The sequence below is a fragment of the Pholcus phalangioides genome, unplaced genomic scaffold (genome assembly GCF_987345545.1).
Source record: "Pholcus phalangioides strain wild (caught in Gottingen) unplaced genomic scaffold, Ppha-v1.0 ptg000009l_1, whole genome shotgun sequence".
Lineage (NCBI taxonomy): Eukaryota > Metazoa > Arthropoda > Arachnida > Araneae > Pholcidae > Pholcus > Pholcus phalangioides.
In genome coordinates this window covers 14295488-14314051 of record NW_028301602.1, presented here as the reverse complement: position 1 = coordinate 14314051, position 18564 = coordinate 14295488, and the positions used below count along the sequence as shown (strand labels likewise).

The 18564-nt window shown below is 32.8% G+C and overlaps 1 protein-coding gene across 3 annotated transcripts in view; it reads right to left on the bottom strand.

Annotated features, from left to right (window-relative positions):
• Positions 1 to 343: 343 nt before the first annotated feature.
• Positions 344 to 18564, bottom strand: part of LOC149081799 (C2 domain-containing protein 5) — a 38287-nt gene continuing 20066 nt past the window's right edge. For 2 of the 3 annotated variants that reach the window (XM_089235567.1, XM_089235568.1), the window contains exons 19-31: positions 18099 to 18173; positions 17752 to 17817; positions 17573 to 17668; positions 14590 to 14706; positions 13277 to 13399; positions 9128 to 9205; positions 7556 to 7645; positions 6944 to 6998; positions 6581 to 6643; positions 5785 to 5843; positions 4562 to 4687; positions 1439 to 1585; positions 344 to 870 (exon numbers count right to left, since the gene is read on the bottom strand). In XM_089235567.1, coding sequence (XP_089091693.1) covers positions 784 to 870; positions 1439 to 1585; positions 4562 to 4687; positions 5785 to 5843; positions 6581 to 6643; positions 6944 to 6998; positions 7556 to 7645; positions 9128 to 9205; positions 13277 to 13399; positions 14590 to 14706; positions 17573 to 17668; positions 17752 to 17817; positions 18099 to 18173 — 1182 coding nt within the window. In that variant the 3' untranslated portion in view covers positions 344 to 783. Of the gene's footprint in view, positions 871 to 1438; positions 1586 to 4561; positions 4688 to 5784; positions 5844 to 6580; positions 6644 to 6943; positions 6999 to 7555; positions 7646 to 9127; positions 9206 to 13276; positions 13400 to 14589; positions 14707 to 17572; positions 17669 to 17751; positions 17818 to 18098; positions 18174 to 18564 lie in introns of those variants that run through there. The other variant, XM_089235569.1, reaches the window with a different exon arrangement.

Below are 18564 nucleotides of genomic sequence, written 5' to 3'. Positions count from 1 at the left end.
CAGCGCATATATGCGCTTATGATGCAAATGGGTTAAGCAAAAATATCCAGAAATATTGTAACAATTTTAACATAAAATTCACTGGATTTCCATAAAACTTGACACCATGCTGTAAGTGAGATTTGATGAGAAAAAATTGTTCTTTCACAATACTTTTCAATTTCTTTGACATATCCACTGCAGCAGATGAAAATTAAATGCACCATCATTTTTCAATCTATGGTCTAGCAGAGCGCATATACCAGAAAGAAAGTTGAGTAAATTAATGATTAGGTAAAACTTCAACTTACTTCATTTAGGCCTGCTTCATTAAACAGTACTAATAATTAAATATACAACAGCATTAAAACTATACTTTTATTAATTACAGCTCCATGCTCTAAAACCACAAGCAGACAATTTCTTATTCAATTCATGTAAAATTTGCAGAAAAATAAAAAAAGAAATATGCAAACTTCATACTGATACAAATTGAACAGTTATGATTGACAATAAGTTAAAAACGTATATGCATGATATACATAATGTATATATACATATATACACACACATAGGCGTACATAGAATTTTCTCAAGGGGGGGGGGTTCAATTTTTTTCTTCTCTGTGGGGGTTACATTTTTTCCTGCAAAATAACACTATAATATTGGCTTGAGGGGGGAGTTAGAACCCTTCCCCCTTTTGCATACGCCAATGTACGCAATATACAATGTACGCCAATACACACACATCCAGAAATATTATTTACAGTAGAATATGCATGCAGATAAAAGGAATGTATTCTATTAATGTTCTCTCGAAGATTCAGCATCAATACGGTGGGTAAGTTGTACAGAAACTGCATCGCCAGCAACATTGATAAGACACTGAGCCTAATGACCAACAACAAAAATTAAAAAAAGGATGTTAACACAAAATATATACATATACAGGATGCATAGCTAACAGCCCACACTGCAAATTACTGGTGAACCATTGATCTTAGAGGCATATTTAGAATTAGATAATGTATCCAAATAACGTGCAGATCTCAGATAAGATGTTCATATTACAAGCGGCTGTACAAGTGTTTAAATATAAAATTAACTGAATTGCAATTTTTGTTCCTCTTGATGCCTACTAACCAGGGCCGCAACTGGGGGGAGCAGGTGGGACCAGAGGGGGGGGGGTGCAAATTTTATTCTCAAACCTTTCCTTCATCATTACGAGGCGCCGCCAAAATGCCCACTGCCCTGGGTGATGAGGCATCTAATTGCGGCCCTGCTACTAACAACCCTCTGGGTTTGTCGATACATTAACAGACCACCCTGTATGTATAACTTAATAATAAAATTTACAAGAAAACAAAGAAATACATTAAAACAACAATTAAAAAACAATAATTAAAGCAATAAAAATAAAATTGAGAAATACATTCATGTTTCTTTCTCTATAAGTTACCTGATTTTTGTGCGGATTATACAGTAGAATGCATTGTGTCATGTGGAAGGACACCATACCATTTCCTCCAAGAGCTGATACATGAGCACGCACAATAGCCAATATCTCGGAAACAAAACTATGGATGAAACCATTCAACCCACCATTCTAATAAAAAAATTACGAAAAAACATATAAGAAATAAGTTACTTATAAATGTATACTTATTTATATACTACTACTATTTATATACTCTACAGCAGTGTTTCTCAACTTTCTTCAGCCCGTGGCCCCCTTTTGACCATATTTTTTTCTCATGGCCCCCAGTCTTATCAAGTACCCCTTCCCTCCATACTGTCATCCGAGACTTATTGAATTGAATTCAGTCAGAACTAAATTTATAATGAACAAAATTTTGAAATTTGTAAATACAGTCGATCTCTTGAACCCTAGGCCAAGCACAGATCCACTTTCATCCAACCCAATAGGCAAATTGTATGGGGAAAAATAAGCACCTGTAAAATACGAAACGATCCAATGAACCTACATAATAAATCAATCCACCCAATCTGATGGGATCTCACCCTGGATCCGTGCCTACCCTGGGTTAGAGTTCAGTGAGCTTCCTTCATGTGGGGTTCTATGCATGACAGTCTCAATATCATGGGTGTAAAGGCGGAGTGATATCATGGGGCCAGATACTTAGCGGGGTAACAGCTTACATATTTGCATGCTGCACACGAAAATCATAGCACCAGATCTCATTATGTAGACATGAAGCCCCAGGATATGGACACATTGGTTAATGTTGCCCTGGTACCAACGACATTTCTGCTAGATTTTGAAAGTAGTCATATTTCTGCCCACCACGTTTCACATGGAAGCTTATTTCTTCACAGTTCTTTGTGGCCCTCCTTCACCACTTGCTGTGGCTCCCCTTTCTTCTGATTTTCATCTGTAGCCCCTAAGAACATCCCAGGATTGCAAAGAGGGCCATATGGGCTCCAGGTTGAGAAACACTGCTCTACAGCATAGTTTCCCAACCTTTTTTGTCCCACCGCCCCCCCTTCAGAATTTTTCCTCTCATCGCCCCAATGTAATCTAACCCATAGGATCCTATGTTATACTTGCAGCTTCTACCGCCCCCCCTCCCCAGGGGGCGTTAACGGCCACGTTGGGAATCACTGCTCTATAGCAAAGTTTCATAACCTTTTTGAACTAGAGGACCAGTAAAATGTCTGAAACTCTTCGGCAGACTACTAAACAACAGTTATATATATGTGGGTCTGATATTTTATTTGAACTTACATGAAATATCATTAATATTTATTGTATGCAATTAAATGATTTTCATTCAATTTCAATTAAATTTTCAAGTATACCTGAAAACAGCACCAGCTGTCCCACCTTCTTCATCTATAGGCTGAGAAACACTGCTCTATGGTGTTGACCACAAAATCAGTGACAACAAATCAAGATAGTTTGAAAAATTATAGCTGTGTATTAATAATTTTTGTTTTTTTTCTCTCCCTCTGTACATGAATAATGAACCAAGATTCACACGTTTGTTAGCTCTTACACTATGTAAAAAAATTTCAAAACAGATGAATTGTAAGAGTGTGACCAGCTATTACAGTAAAAGTCCAAGAGACACACTAGATTCACTAATAAAGGGGAAATAAATCCATGGTACAGGAATGTAAGGACAATAGTTTGGCTTTCTTCTTCATTGTGTAATTATCAGGAAACAAATTTCTATTTCTCTACAATGACTTTTGCTTATCTCAGTGGTTTTTCCTAAATGCCCCTGGAAAAATTTTACAAACTCAGTCTTCCCTCTGTCAAAAACATTAGCAACACCTTGTACACATATTATTCTATATACAGTTGCCCCTCGATATTCACAGGGTTAAGTTGTGGGGGTGACCACGAATACAGAAAATCTGTGAATAACTCAAACCACCATAAACATGTTTTTTAGGCATCTCGTTCATACAGTATCTGCTTTGTGTGGAATTAATAGAAGGGGGGTTAAGTGATTCCAAGTGATGTTTTCTTAAAGAACAACATAATGAGCCACTTCCTTCTAAATTTCAATTAATTTGTTATAGTAATGGTAGCAAAGCTTCCTCTAGCGATTTTCTAGCTCATGAAAAAAATATCATAGATGATTCTATATCATGGAAACAATCAACTGATGGTTTAAACTTATGGTGTCTTTTAGTATGTTGACCATAATGAACTTGTCTTTTAATTCTGAATCTTGGTCATCTTCATGGGTTATCGCTTTCATTTGAGAAGCAGTCAGCTTGATAAATCCCTCCACTGTCAACTTCTGAATTTTTGTTAATTAGTTCTTTAATTTCTTCTACCATATGTCTATATCAGTGAACCCTTCTCTATTAACAATACAGAAAAAATATTTTCGTAGTCTCAGTTCCTTTGTTCATAAAAAATACTGAGAGATGTTTAGACCTTCATTTAACACGTACAACTTATATTTTTTTCCAATACAAGAATTATCATCACAACAGTGTTTTACGGAAAACTAAGAAAGAGTGAATATAAAAACCATGAACATGAAATCCGCAAATACAGAATATAGACTGCACTGCAGTCAGAGGCATACACAGTACCTCTGTATAACAATATTTTTTGACAATATTTTGAAACCGCTACAGCAATATTATTTATATTTCACTCAAAATCAACTTGAATATATTCTTAAATTCCTCATCAGTGTTTGTTCTTTCAAGGATGTTTAATAACATCAGTATTTTACACTGTCTACCATATGAAAATGGAAATGAAGCTACCATGGAGCTACTTTAAGTGTAGTACACAAAAGTGTTGTGTGGTAAAGCACTTTACAGAGTGGTACAACTAACTGAATTTTATCAATCAATTAATAAATTATACCTTTTTGTTGAAAATAAATGTTTAGAAATGCATTTTATGGTGGTACCAACAACGCCAATTTCAGAAAGATGCTCACATAACAATAGCATAAATTTGGTGGTGACTGATAATGCTATCTCTTGATATAATGATAACCTCTCTACAACTGTATTTTTTCTTGGTTTGCAGAGTATCGTTATATCGAGGCCTCATTGTCTATGCATAAAATAGCCAAAAGAGCATTACCTCACGAATGCTTGAACTTTCCCTTATAAAGAAGAAGTCCAAATCTCCAAGATACCTGTCAATTTTTCGGCCAGGAATATAAGTCAATGGAGTAACATCAACACCAAAATGCTCATTCCTAAAACCCTGCATAAAATAAGAGAAACAGTCAAACATGGTTAATTTGAAATCCAAAGTCATTGCAAAAAAAAGTCAAATTACCTAATTTATGGTATAGATCTGTAAAATGTAATCCCTACAATACATTATATTATCCTTGTATATATCCTACAATATTATCCTTGTATGAACAAATAACTAAAAAATTATAGTGAAGCAACTTTAAGTAAAAAATGTTAATTCATAAGGGAGATAATGTGAAAATTTCTAAAATCTGTATCCAATTCACTCCATTTGAGAGTAATTCATATGAGGTGGAATGCAATGTTGATGCACTCTGGCCGAACAATGTTAAAATAAGCATTAAATTGTCTAATAATATCTAGAAATTCACAAATTAGAATTTTGAATTATTTTATACAGATAAATATAGATCTGAAATAGCCCACTAGTCATCCAAGTAATTTTGTTGAATTCATTGGAAACTGATAACATTTTTATGAATTTAGGTCTTGTAATTTTGCAGGTTTTTCAATCGTAGACACAACAGTAATTTTTTAACTAATTTGCTAACCAATAAATCCATTGCAAAAAGAAAACTAAATTCTAACGAGCATTCTGGAATACAGATGTTGCCATTTTCAAAGGAAGGAGTACTTGTTTTTTAGAAAAGTATCATAAAATCTGTAATTATTATCAAAACTGGCCCTACATTTCTCTGCAAATTGTTCAGTGGACAGAATAATAGTACAGCTGTTTGAGCTAGAAGTTAAGGTAAAAAAAAAAAGACACTTATTGTGTGCAACAATTATGTCAGAATTCTTTTACTTTTATCTGTGTTTGAAGACTCTGATTTGATTAGAATTCCGATTTTAGAATTCTTCCAGGCTGTCCATAACTTCCAAAAAATTTGGAAAAATATTGAATAAAACAAGCAAATTCAACAAAAATTTGAAATGAAACTCAAAGGGAGTTTGTAAAAGTTTGAACTATTAAAAATTCAAATTTATTAAGTTCCAAATGCATAATGTGTAGGGTCAACAGATTTCACTAATACCTTTAGGTAACTGAAAATGTCTTTATACTACAGTGCAATATGAAAGAAATGAACGTAAGACAGTTACATGATAGCGAGATTTCTTATTTTTTCTATTCTTTGAATGTGTCAAGTGCTCCCTCTTATCTGAAATAAGAAAAAATTTATTTTAAATCTGACTCTGGTAGAACACTAAAATGGTTTTATGAAAACAGACATAATGCTAGTTAACAATAATAATTACAGGAAGAGAATTTCAATAACATATTAGAAAAATGAACTGCTTGGAAAAAGATCCGGGTGAGAAGAAACATTTTGTGGAAAGATAAAAACTTCACATTAAACAAAACTGGAAAAATGAGCTTGAAAATTCGAAATTTGGATACTTTGAAATATTAAAATTCATATAAATACACTGATTACCTCAGCTAATGAATGCCTCTGCTTACTAATTTTTTGGCTAATGAATATTTTTTTACAGTGCTTCTTGGTGTTAAATTAAAGGCAGTACATAGAAAATCATGTTTTGGCTAATGAATGTATTCTGGAATGAATTGTCTTCGTTAGTCAAGGTATTACTGTACTGCTCTGATAGACCAAGACATCATGCATAGTTACAGTTACTACTAACATGAGCTGCAGTAATGGGTAATATCACATCATTTCAACAGCCCACACACACACAACTGGCTGCATGGTTATATGAAGATTTTTAATCACATAAAGGGCCAATGAGAAAGAAACTTTACTTTGCACATACACTATTCTTTTTATTGCATCGATTAGAGTTATTCAAGCTGAATAACAATAAAATTTTATGTATTTTAACAACGCATAATGTAGCAATGTATAATGTAAACAATGTTTAATGTATTGGCTCTAACCTGATTTTCTGAATTCCTTTGGATTTTCTTCATCCATGGCAAACATTAACTCTGTCTCAGAACCTAAAAAAAATCCAGATTCATGTATGCATCTATTTACATTAAGAAATTCAAATTAACATTGGAAATATATTCTAAACTATAAACATGATTTGAAAAACTTGTAACAGTGCCTTAATTGTAACTTAATTGAGCCAAATTAAGTTGGACATAGAAGTTTATACTTTTAAGGAATACCTTCACATTTTCAATTTTCCATGAGTGTAAAACCTGACTTTAATAGACTAATATTGAGAAAATACAAGAAAAATATTCATTATTTAAAAAAAAATCTACTGCTATAAATTATTTTTAAGAAAGTACTTTGTTTCTTTTTCCCTGCATCATCCAAGCCAACAGCAACACCAACTAATGAAACCTAAAATTTTACACACACATAAACAGAGATAATTTGATGAGATCTAAAGTCAGTATAAACTTTAATTTTCATTGCTAAAAAAAGAAAAACAGAATACAGTATTTACTAGAACCTATCACATTCCCAAATCATATGTTCAACTTAATTCTCTGCTGGGAAAAATGCATATGCTTTCTTTATATTGCTACAGATTCTTACATGACCCAGATAAAAAGATTCAATTTTAGGCAAAAAACACTGCCCATTAAATTAGAGTAAAAATATATTGAGAACAAATTTTCTTATGAGTATGCAAGAAATTTATTGGAATGGTTCATTGTCTGAAATTCTACTGAACCCTTTTGTTCAGGCAAGATTGAACCACTTGCAATGAGTCCAACAATAGAAAAGCAATAAAACACTTCTTCCATAAATTCTACTCCAATGATAATATTTTAATTGTATTATAGAAAATTTTGAGCACATTTTTAGATAATTTTAAAATGCTTACTGGAAGTTGAGTTTAATGTGAAGTCAGCACATTAAAAAACATGTTTATTAGTGAAACTAAATCCTACCTGTATCTCATCTTGATCCACCAGTTCGACATCAAAACTAAGACCAGCCAGGCAACAAGGGACAAGCATAAGCAACTTCACATACAGACTCTTTAATGAAAGAGAATAATTTGACGGTCAAAATTTTAATTTAATGAAAAGGAAGATAATATAAGAGTATGATGATTAATTGAGAATTCTAGAAATACCAGAAGAAAACTCTTATGACTGCATTCGATAACAAAAAAATAGATTGGAAATTTTATTTAGAATAAATTAGATTAATGATAAAAATAAGACGATAGAGAAAAAGACTGGTATCTATACAACACTGCAGATAGTTGAGGAAAACTGAATAAATCAGACTTTTTTTATACCAGATACTATACAGGGCTGCCACTGAAAAAAGTAGGATAGGGACGCCCCTCCTAGACAACATAATCATAAAAATCCCTAAAAAAATTATTTTTCAATCTAAATTTTAAAATTAACTTTTTTTTCATAGCACCATTTCAGTATCCTGTAAGATTGACTCGAGCCAAAGCAAAATGACAGAAATGACTAGGTTACAAAAACAATTTTTGGCCAAAACAGGGGAACTACGAACGGCAGATAATTCTTCTGTCTCTCCTCACAATCAAAATAAAATTCTTTTTTAGAGTCTTCCACACCCCAGTCTGTCAACTCTCTTCGGCAATGCACAGCAAATTATAAAGACATGTAAGTTTTTAAGAATGACCCTCTTTCATGACTACTTCCAAAAAGCATAGTGTAAATTACAGTCCAATGAAAAGCCAAGGAGAACTGGCTAGTTTTACTGCGTCGTCCATCTTTTTTTTAAAGGGATTTGTTTATATTTTACTGTTCAATGCCAGTGTAATCATTTATGACAAATGAAGCTCTTTCATTTCTAGCTCTTTGCTGAGAGCATTGTAAATATTGTTTATACCTCTTCGTGCCTTAAAAATGCAGAAGACAATTGAATGCTACAAACCTAGAATAAGCCTATGTATCCAACTGCTTTGTAATGCAAACTGTTGTTTGACATATACACAAAATGTAGACCACAATTTTGAATGATGAATGTTACTGTCCAAGACCATAAAATAATAAATACAAAATTATTTTTTCTATCCTGACAGAAGTTTTAATGACTACTCTACTTGTTAAACCCTCGAACTGAACAAATGGAAAATTAATAAACCAAATGGTCCACATAAACCTCACAAATAACTTTGAAAAGGGGATACAATTTCTGCTTTGGCAGAATCATTAATTATAATCTGCAACATCTCAATATTTGGCAATATATATCTATGATTCCTTCCTCAATTAAAATTTATTACACAAATTTTGTTGATAGGATTTGATAGAAAAGTAGGACAAGTGGGAGCTTTGACTATGTAAAATTGGGCAATGTAATGAGCGATGTAAAATCGGTACTGATAATTATAGAGTTATCAGAAACTATCAGTCTAGAAAAACTTCTACATATTTTTAGTTTAACCAAACTTGAAATGTTATTTTACTTAAACATTCCCACAGGAAAAACAATTGACAGATTTATAAATAAGAGAAAAAAATGTTGTTTACCTGAAGAACATTTTCAAAGATTTTTGAAACCTGACGACAGTTAGCCGGTAACTTTGATCGGAAAATATGAGTGAACATCTGGGAGCAATAAAATAAAAAAATTAATGTCATGCATATGTGCATGAAGAACTTTTTATAAATGTGCCTATGATAAACGCAGGATAAATAAATACACATAAATGACAAGCGGGGCCATCTCAACAGCAACAGGTTTCTGGGCTAACTAAAACACTAGGACCCCTGACTCAAAGTTTGCCACTTAATTTAAATTGCTATGCAAGATCATTAGATGATCCTGAGGCACCCGAGTGGCACAGTGATAAGATGCTCGTCTTCCACTATGAGGGTTGCCGTAAAGGTTCATGGATTAGAATCCAGCCAAAAGAACATCAGAAAAAGTTCTTTACCTATCGAGCCTAAGGCAACCACCATCTGATGGCACCTTTATTTCCCACTCAACTCCACTAGCTGGAAATTACCATATGGCGATATATGACTGGAGTTGGTGCGGTAAAGTAGCCCAGATAAGCCCATGCATTCAGACAACCCTGTAGACCTACACAGAGAAAGTTGATGCATAATAAAAAAAAGGTTCTAAATTTATTTTTTAAATTTCTCAAAATCTAATTATTGTTTTAAAAAAAAATTCTATATATTTTGCTTGTTTTTAACAACATTCCCCTCTGAATTAAAATGGGATTAATCCTATTTTTCAGTCCAATAAAGTTCAATATTTTCTATCCTACCAACTAACAATAGGCCTGATGTATTATCAATAAATTATTTCTGGCATTTCCCCTCACATGGATGAACTGCGACACAAAAAAATTACTCAGGTCTGAGAAACTAAGGAATATCTTTCTTTTCCATTTTAGATATGTAGATCAGACAAAGAAAAATGAAAGGGGGGGGGGGGAAATCGAAGAAACGCCACAGCTTTACATAAGCAGCACATAAATTTCATTAAAGAAATAAAAACAATACTAACACAGTTAAAAATTAAATTTTGTACATCAAACTAACCAAATCAAGTTTTCTTTGGATATTTAGAACACTATGCAACATTAGACATTCTTGCAGAGCTCCCAGCAAACTCTGCGTAGTCATTTCCCTGAGACAAAAATGCAGAAGAAAGAAATTAAATTCAAATCCTTAACCTTCCAAATGTTTTCCAAGATTCAGTTTTTCTCTTTGCACAATTTTTTTCCTGACTTTAATGAAATAATTCACAAAATTTCCTTAATTTTTATTCTGACCATTTTTCATTTCCTTGACTTTCCAGAATGATGGGAACCGTTTCGGATGAAAATTTCATTTTTAGCTGCAATTAAAAAGAAGAGTAAATTAAAAACCCTGTCAACGGCCACCCCTCAGATGTGGTAACGTCTGTTTTACGACCAAATGAAAATATCCTGGCAAATAGTCTGTTTAGATAATGCATTTTGAACCCCTGCTCAATGGTCAAACTCAGATACCGTCACAGATGCCATTCTCATCATTTATTCTACTGGACTAAAACCCCTGTATGGACACCAATCATTGCAATTTTGTTTTACCTATATATATTTTACATAGGTTATATTTTATAGGTTATATAGGTTTTATTATATTTTTATAGGTTATTACTATATATATTTTAGTTTACCTATATTTTATTTTTTTTATTATGCTCGCTACTACTACTAAACCACAAATGCACCTCATCCATATTCCTCTGTGGAACCTCTAACGAATTGGTACATGCAGGAATATGTGTGTAGTGGAATCTGACGTGAAGTTTGTTTCTGTGTAATGCTGCCATCTGCCACAAGTTTTTCTAACTATGAGTGAAGTGAATGATTGAATAATTTATCGTTGTAGGCCTGTTGCTCTTTGTGGCGAGGATTTTTAATGGAGAGATCGGCTCGCATTTGCACCTCGAAGTTGGGAACCACAGGAAACCAAGTTCAGCCAGCCACTATGCTCACTAGATGGCAGAACAACCACTTTTGGCTACTTTTCAGTGAAAGTTTTGCTTTAAATGTCTCTTGATGTTTGGCAACCATGATGTCAGTCTGCTGGTTGTGGTCATATATTTTACATGATTTTACGCTGTTTAATATGGCTTTTACAAGTAAATCCTTGCTTTCTATCACTAAGAGAAAAGATTCTGAAGAGAAAAAAATGAAGTCATTGAATACAGTGAAAAGATGCAAATGGGAGTTCATGCCACAAATGAAGACAATGCAGGGAGGACAGATATGATTCATTATGAAGCAAAAGGAATATTGGCAAGAAAAATAACTGAAAAATAGAAAGCAATGCTTCCTTTTGTTAAAACAAACTAATCATACTCAACTGCATCTACGGCAAGGTCTTCTTTCTTCAGAAATTAAATTTTCCCTAGCCGTAGATGCAGTTGAGTATGATTGGTTTGTTTTAACAAAAGGAAGAATTTGCCTGTTTCTGACCTAATTTTACAAGAAGCTGCTCAAAAAGCTATAGAAGCTATCAACTTCAAATGGTTGGTTAATTCAATTTGTGTGCATTATGAAATTGTATTTAAGAAATTGTGTGGGGAATCTGCTGACGTCAATGATGGAGTGTACGAAGAGTGGAGTAAAAAATTGCCAAAAATTATCAAGAGATATTCAGTCAATGATATATACCAGGGGCGGCCACCATCTGGCACGAGGGCCTCGTGCAGCTAATGTTAGAAGGAGTTGGAATACTCAGCACAGCCAATCAAACATTGATTGATCAGTTTTTTCAAGAGAATATAAACTTTGTGTAATATTTCTTTTGCAATTTTAATTTTGTATCTGTGCATTAATTATGTGCTTTCGTGATTTAAACCTATCTTATATTGTCAGAATTTCATTCATTTGCAAATATTTGCGCCATTTTCAAATATTGTTAATACTGTATTTTTCAGTTTCAACAGAAACACCCCCCCCCCCCCGACACGATCACCACTCTTTTATGGTCAAGTTTTTATTTTGCCTGTGAGAGTCTACAAAAGAGGGGTTTTATTGTAATAAGAATTCAACTACGCATTGACAACAGGAACTAAAAAAACAATTTTTGAACTTTATACATTCAAGCCCGAATATAATGAAGTCACCGGGAACATGAGAAGCACTTGCAGTATCCTATATTCATTACAGCCAATACACAATAAATGCTCTAATGAGCAGAATCCACTTAAAGTCCATTTCTTACCTATGGTAAGCAGTGTGCATCATCAACCTTTGTCCGAGGTGAGTTGTTTATAATGATATGTGCCTTTCCTGTGCTTCAAAGTGGTTCTTTATTAAACTATTATCGAGTGTCTGGTATTCAAAAAACTGAGAAACACTGACAACTGAGGTTATAACAATCCCTCTTCATTTGAGCAGTTCTGAAAATGAACAGAACCAGTGCTATCCATTGCTAGAGATCGCCATCTAGCTATAGATGTCACTGACAGAAAAAACACCATAGCCTATCTCTCAATAGTACAACAGTACTTCTTATTCGTGATGGATTCGTATCATGAGGACCTCGGTTCGAACCCCACCGGCGCCACAAATTTGTTTTTCTGTGGTTCGTAACTCCAAGATGCAAATGCGAGAGCCGATCTACCCATAAAAAAGTCGCCATGAAGAGCAACAGGCCTACAACAAATTATTCTATCATTACACTGCACTCATAGTTTGAAAATTTGATGGCAGATGGCAGCACCACACATAACAAGTATTACACAGAAACAAACTTCACAGAAGGTTCACTACTTGTGCACACACATTCCAACATGTATCAATTAGTTAAAAGTTCTGCAGAGAAATATGGACAAGGGGTTCATGTACTGTTAAGTAGTAGTAGTACTTCTTATATTCAAAACTTTGTTTCTGAAAAGAACTTCTAATTACATGAAACTTACTTCCTGAAAACTTTGCTATATTTGATATTCATAAATATTGCAATTCATTATAAGCATTATTTTTAACATTATTTTAGAACAGCGAGTTCACTGGGACGAGAAAAAATAATTGTCATAACAGATAATTCATAACATCCAGTTTTATTTTATAAGCAGGCTCGGGCTTCATAACAGAAAATTACTGTACATTTTGTTAAACGTTTTTATATTTCAATGTGTTATGCAAAATGATTACTTTATAATCAAACCTGCAAATCGCAAATGAAATTGTCCATCATGGGTAACATTTCAGTGTTACACAATTCAAATCCTTCTGGAACACTAGGATCAATGAGTTGGGCTATAATGTCAACATCTTCTGCATCATCCACCTATAGAAAATCAAACCAGAACAAAATGCTTACCATACTTTATAGCAAATATAATCCTGGATTTTTTATGGTATATATTATATAGATGAGCTGCATGTTCATTACTCATGCTAAAGATGTTCCATACCTTCATTTATATAAAGCCCTATTTACACGAGAAATAAAATATCATGTCTTCTTTGAAAACCTATTTACGTGACACTGAAATGTTTGAGTTTCCCCTCTATTCATTGTTCATTGCACAAAAGATTACGGGAAAGTGGGTACACCCCCCCCCCTTCCCGTTTCTGGAAAGAGCGTACAATTATTGTATCTTCTATTTTCTTTATGATGAAAATAAAACTTTCAAGCAGGTTCAATTTCTGGATATGAAACAGCTTTTCACCTGCAATCTTGTATGTGTAAATGACTGAAGAGTGACCTTTTTTGATGGAACTTAGTTGATAGGTATTTTTTGCGAAAACTGTCAGGAAGAATTGAACAAAAACCAAGATGACTCATTCAGAGTAATAAATCATAATAATTATTGTAGAATAGGACATAATATTCCCCTTAAGTTCATATTTTGCCAAAGAAATTGTATTTATTTGCATGAGCTGATTCAGAAACACAGTTCAAAGTTATTTTAAATAGTTTCATATACAGTTAAACCTTGATACAACTAACAATAGTTTGTAGACCAAGACAAATATTGTTATTTGTTGTTTATCATCATATATTACAGTCAAATCCTGTTATAACATACTCCAAGAGACAAGAGAAATCACTTCGCAATAACAAAATTTTGTTATAAAGGAATTCCAGATTTTCACACTGTTTATATGTAAACTTATCTGGGGGATTAGAAAAGTTTTCATTAAAACAAGTTTTTTTTCGCTATAATGGTATTCATTAAAACTGGAATCAACACTATCATTTTGGATAATATTATCATATTGTTTATCATTACAATGAGGTAGCATTATCATTAGGTGCAGCCAAATTTATGGTGTTTTTTGGCATCTCTTATGAACTTGCGTTGTTAGTACCACCATAAAATGAATTTATGAGTATTTATTCAAAGTTAAAGTAACAATTGGTTCCTATTAAAGAGAAATAAATCCTAACCAAATACTGGAATCACAACAAATCTGCAAAACTAAGAAAATATTTCTCTCGTGTTAAAGTTTCAGCATATTCGCATAACATACCTCTAAAATACAAGCCTCTTTGTCCCCAGAACTCAGGTCTATTTCAGAACATCTTTCTTCCAGTTCTTTTTCTTTCTTTGATTTCTCTGAATTCTTGCTTTTTTCTTTTGGCATTTCCTTAAATTTTTCAACATGATAATGAGTGTCATTATAAATATGACATCCAAACTTAAAAAAAATGTAAGTTTCCTTCAAAAATGCTAAAATTTGTAAATCAGAGGTATTCAACGCATAGCCTGCAGGTCACATTTGGCCCTCTGAGCTTTTTGTTGTGATAATTTTCAGAAAACTGTTGAAAATGTTGAACAATGATTACAGTCAATCCCGCTTAGTATGACTAATTTTTGTGAATTTAACTTTTTTCCTATATTGATAATGTTAATTTTTCCCAGATATGTTTGAATTTTTTGCTCTTCCCACTCAAAATGCTCAAAAAATTCACATCTGGCTTTTCCCTTCCTTGAAAACGGTGTGGTTTTTGCCTTTTTCACAGGTAAAGAAATGAAAATGGTGTTTGTTTGTGTGCCAGCGATTAACTATTATGTGAAAACTAGAGGTGGGTTTTTTTTTTATGGCTCTTCAGAAGCCAGTTATGTTTTCAGCATAAAGAAAAGAATGATTTCCCCCCCCCCCCAAGGGTTTTAGGCACAATAATTTTTGAATACTTTCTTCTTTTTCTCTCACTTTGTCCAACAAGCATAAACTTCCCTTACCCCTTAAGAAGAGCATAAACTTCCCTTACCACTGTTCACATATACCAGGGTGATCAAAGTTATGTCACTGAATATGAATCGAAGCATTCCCGGAGGGTGGGTGTATCCGGAAATTTTATTATAAAAACAAAACATTGTCGCCTCATACGGAGGCAACCAATATATATATATATATATATATATATATATATATATGAAGATGATCGTCAATCTAAACTCATATAACAGGTGATTAAACTCGAAACATCAGACGCCAATCGACAATCGAAATTATAAACAAGATTATACGATGATAGCCCTCCCATAAGAATCTTGCCATCATCAGTTAATCGAATGATTGTCAATAATCTAAATCTCTGTATGTACCATAATGTTTGCTAATAAATTAAAAATACTACGTGAAATAGCTATGGTTGGTGAAAAAGTATGTTTTATACCACTTACTATACAATAATTATAGACATTTCCTGCTTAAAACGTTTTCCTGCCTATAACGTTTTTTAGCTGCAATTTTTGAAAAACGTTATAAGCGGGATCAACTGTAATTATAGAATTAATGAAAGAAATAATTTTGGGATTAATGAAAGAAATGATTCTAGAATAAATAAAATAATTCCTGAGCAAATCAATTAAAACTCAGAATTAAAGAAATAATTTTTAAATCAAATAATTTCAGAACTAGTGAAAAGAAAGTAACTCAGAAATTAATAAGAAAAGTAATATAGAAATTAATAAGAAAAGTAATATAGAAATTAATAAGAAAAGTAATATAGAAATTAATAAGAAAAGTAATATAGAAATTAATAAGAAAAGTAATATAGAAATTAATAAGAAAAGTAATATAGAAATTAATAAGAAAAGTAATATAGAAATTAATAAGAAAAGTAATATAGAAATTAATAAGAAAAGTAATATAGAAATTAATAAGAAAAGTAATATAGAAATTAATAAGAAAAGTAATATAGAAATTAATAAGAAAAGTAATATAGAAATTAATAAGAAAAGTAATATAGAAATTAATAAGAAAAGTAATATAGAAATTAATAAGAAAAGTAATATAGAAATTAATAAGAAAAGTAATATAGAAATTAATAAGAAAAGTAATATAGAAATTATTTCACAATCAAAAAAAAGAATAATTGCATAATTATTGAATGAAATGATTTCAAGATTTATAGAGGAGGAAAACAAGTGTCTTCAATTATTTTTGTTTAACTCAGGGTCCCATTGCCCCCCCCCCTCTATTAAGATGCCACTAAATTACATGAGTCGGTGGCCCGCAGGTTTCGTGGGAAGTTGCAATTTGGCCCATTGGGTCTGAAAGATTGAAGACCACTCTGTTATACATAAAATAAAAATCCACAAAAACTGTACAAGATAACTGTCCAATCAGTTACAACATGACTGACGGTATATACTGACAGTCATACTGTCAGCTTTCAATAGTTCAAAGATCCCAAGCTTTCTTTGTTGAACAACTTTATTCTCATGTGTTTCATATTCATTAGGCCAGTGCCTAAAAAAATTTTAGAAAAGTTTGTTTATAAAACACCAAAAATGCAACCAATGAGTGTATCAATTACAAGAAAGCGAATATAACCAATATGCTTATTGGTTGCATTTTTCAAGTTTTATAAAAGATCTTTTATCAAACTTTTATCGGGTAATCTCGACCTTAGCTGAACATTTGCTCTCAAGTAAGTGCATTTATACCAAATATTCTTCATTTACAACTTGGATTACTTTGGGAGTGGATCCGGGGGGGGGGGGCAATGGAATGAGACTGATTGCCCCCTCCCAATTGCTGACTAATATGGGGGGGAAAATTGGTGTGCCCCATAAAATACAGGACAATCAAATGAACCTGCATGATAAATCACCCCTTCCAACACATTTTTCTGGATCCGCACCAAGGTTACTTAGAAATGGGAACCCATGATTTGAGGTACAATGAGTTTGTGCAGCTTCTCACTCCATAGGAAGATATGTTTAGAATTCATTACAGATTTAATGATATTGAACTTCAAATTCATAAGCGTTAAGAGTCAAAGTTTAGCTCATGAATTGGTCAATGAACTTGATGGCATCAGGTGTGTGCTGAAATAATTTTGAATCATGTGAACATTACTTTTAATATCATAAAAGAGTAAGGTAAATTTAACATAAGCTATAACTTATTCACTCTAATCCCAAATGTTACAGTTATGGCATCCATTTTGACATTAAGCGTCAGAAGTATCAAATTCTTAAGTTTCAGAAATGTTACTCACTGCAGTAGGTGAAGTTATAGCATAACATTTCTTGTTTCTCAACACAGCTTCCTGTAACTGCTTCTGTATTCTCAACATCTTATGATTGTTAGGATCCTATGGAAACACAAGTTCACTTTTTATTCTCTTTGCATATCTTAGTTTTTTTCAAATGATTGAGGAATTAATTTTGCACATACCTTCCCACATATAAGCTTTGGAATGTTAGCCGGAGGAAGAGCAGATAAATATACTCCAGTTCCAGTCTGTAAAATATGAGTACCAAATAAGGAATACTTTGGACATTCTTTGTAAATAGTAATTAATGCCACAAAAATCAGATTATTCATGGGATTCACTTTAACATAAAATTTAAAAGCAGTATTGAGATGCAGCACTTAGTTTAAACATCACACATGAACTGAAACATCCATAAAAGAATTTTGATATCATTTGATGTGTTTATTTACTGGTTTCTCAGCACAACTAAACAATATCAGAGTGAATATTGAAAGAAAGAAAAAACTGGGCAATAAATATAACTTACAGCTATACCAACAATGAGCTTGTCACCAACGGATACTTGAACTTTCAACCCAAATATAGAGTTCATTCCTTTAACCTAGAATCATGAAAGTTTGCACATGGAAAGAAACAATCAAAAACTATATATGTTAGAGTTCTTTTAATACTACTATTTAACCATAAATTTAAGAAATTTCTAACAAATCGATACATGCTGGAATGTGTGTGTTCTGAGTGTACGAGTGAGAGCAGCAAGTCCTTAAGCCGGATTTTCCTAGCAGTAGAATTTCTGCGCCATGTGCAGCGTGAAAAATGCTGGTTAAAAATCAGGTTAAAAACCTGAAATTCAAGTTTTTTTGACCAATCAGCGTTTTCATGCTGCAAATGCTGTAACTATCTGCTCCTAGGAAAACCAGGCTTTAACACATTTATGTTGCCAGAGTAACAAATGTTTCATGTTCTGGTCCGCCTTTCATATTTTGAAATGA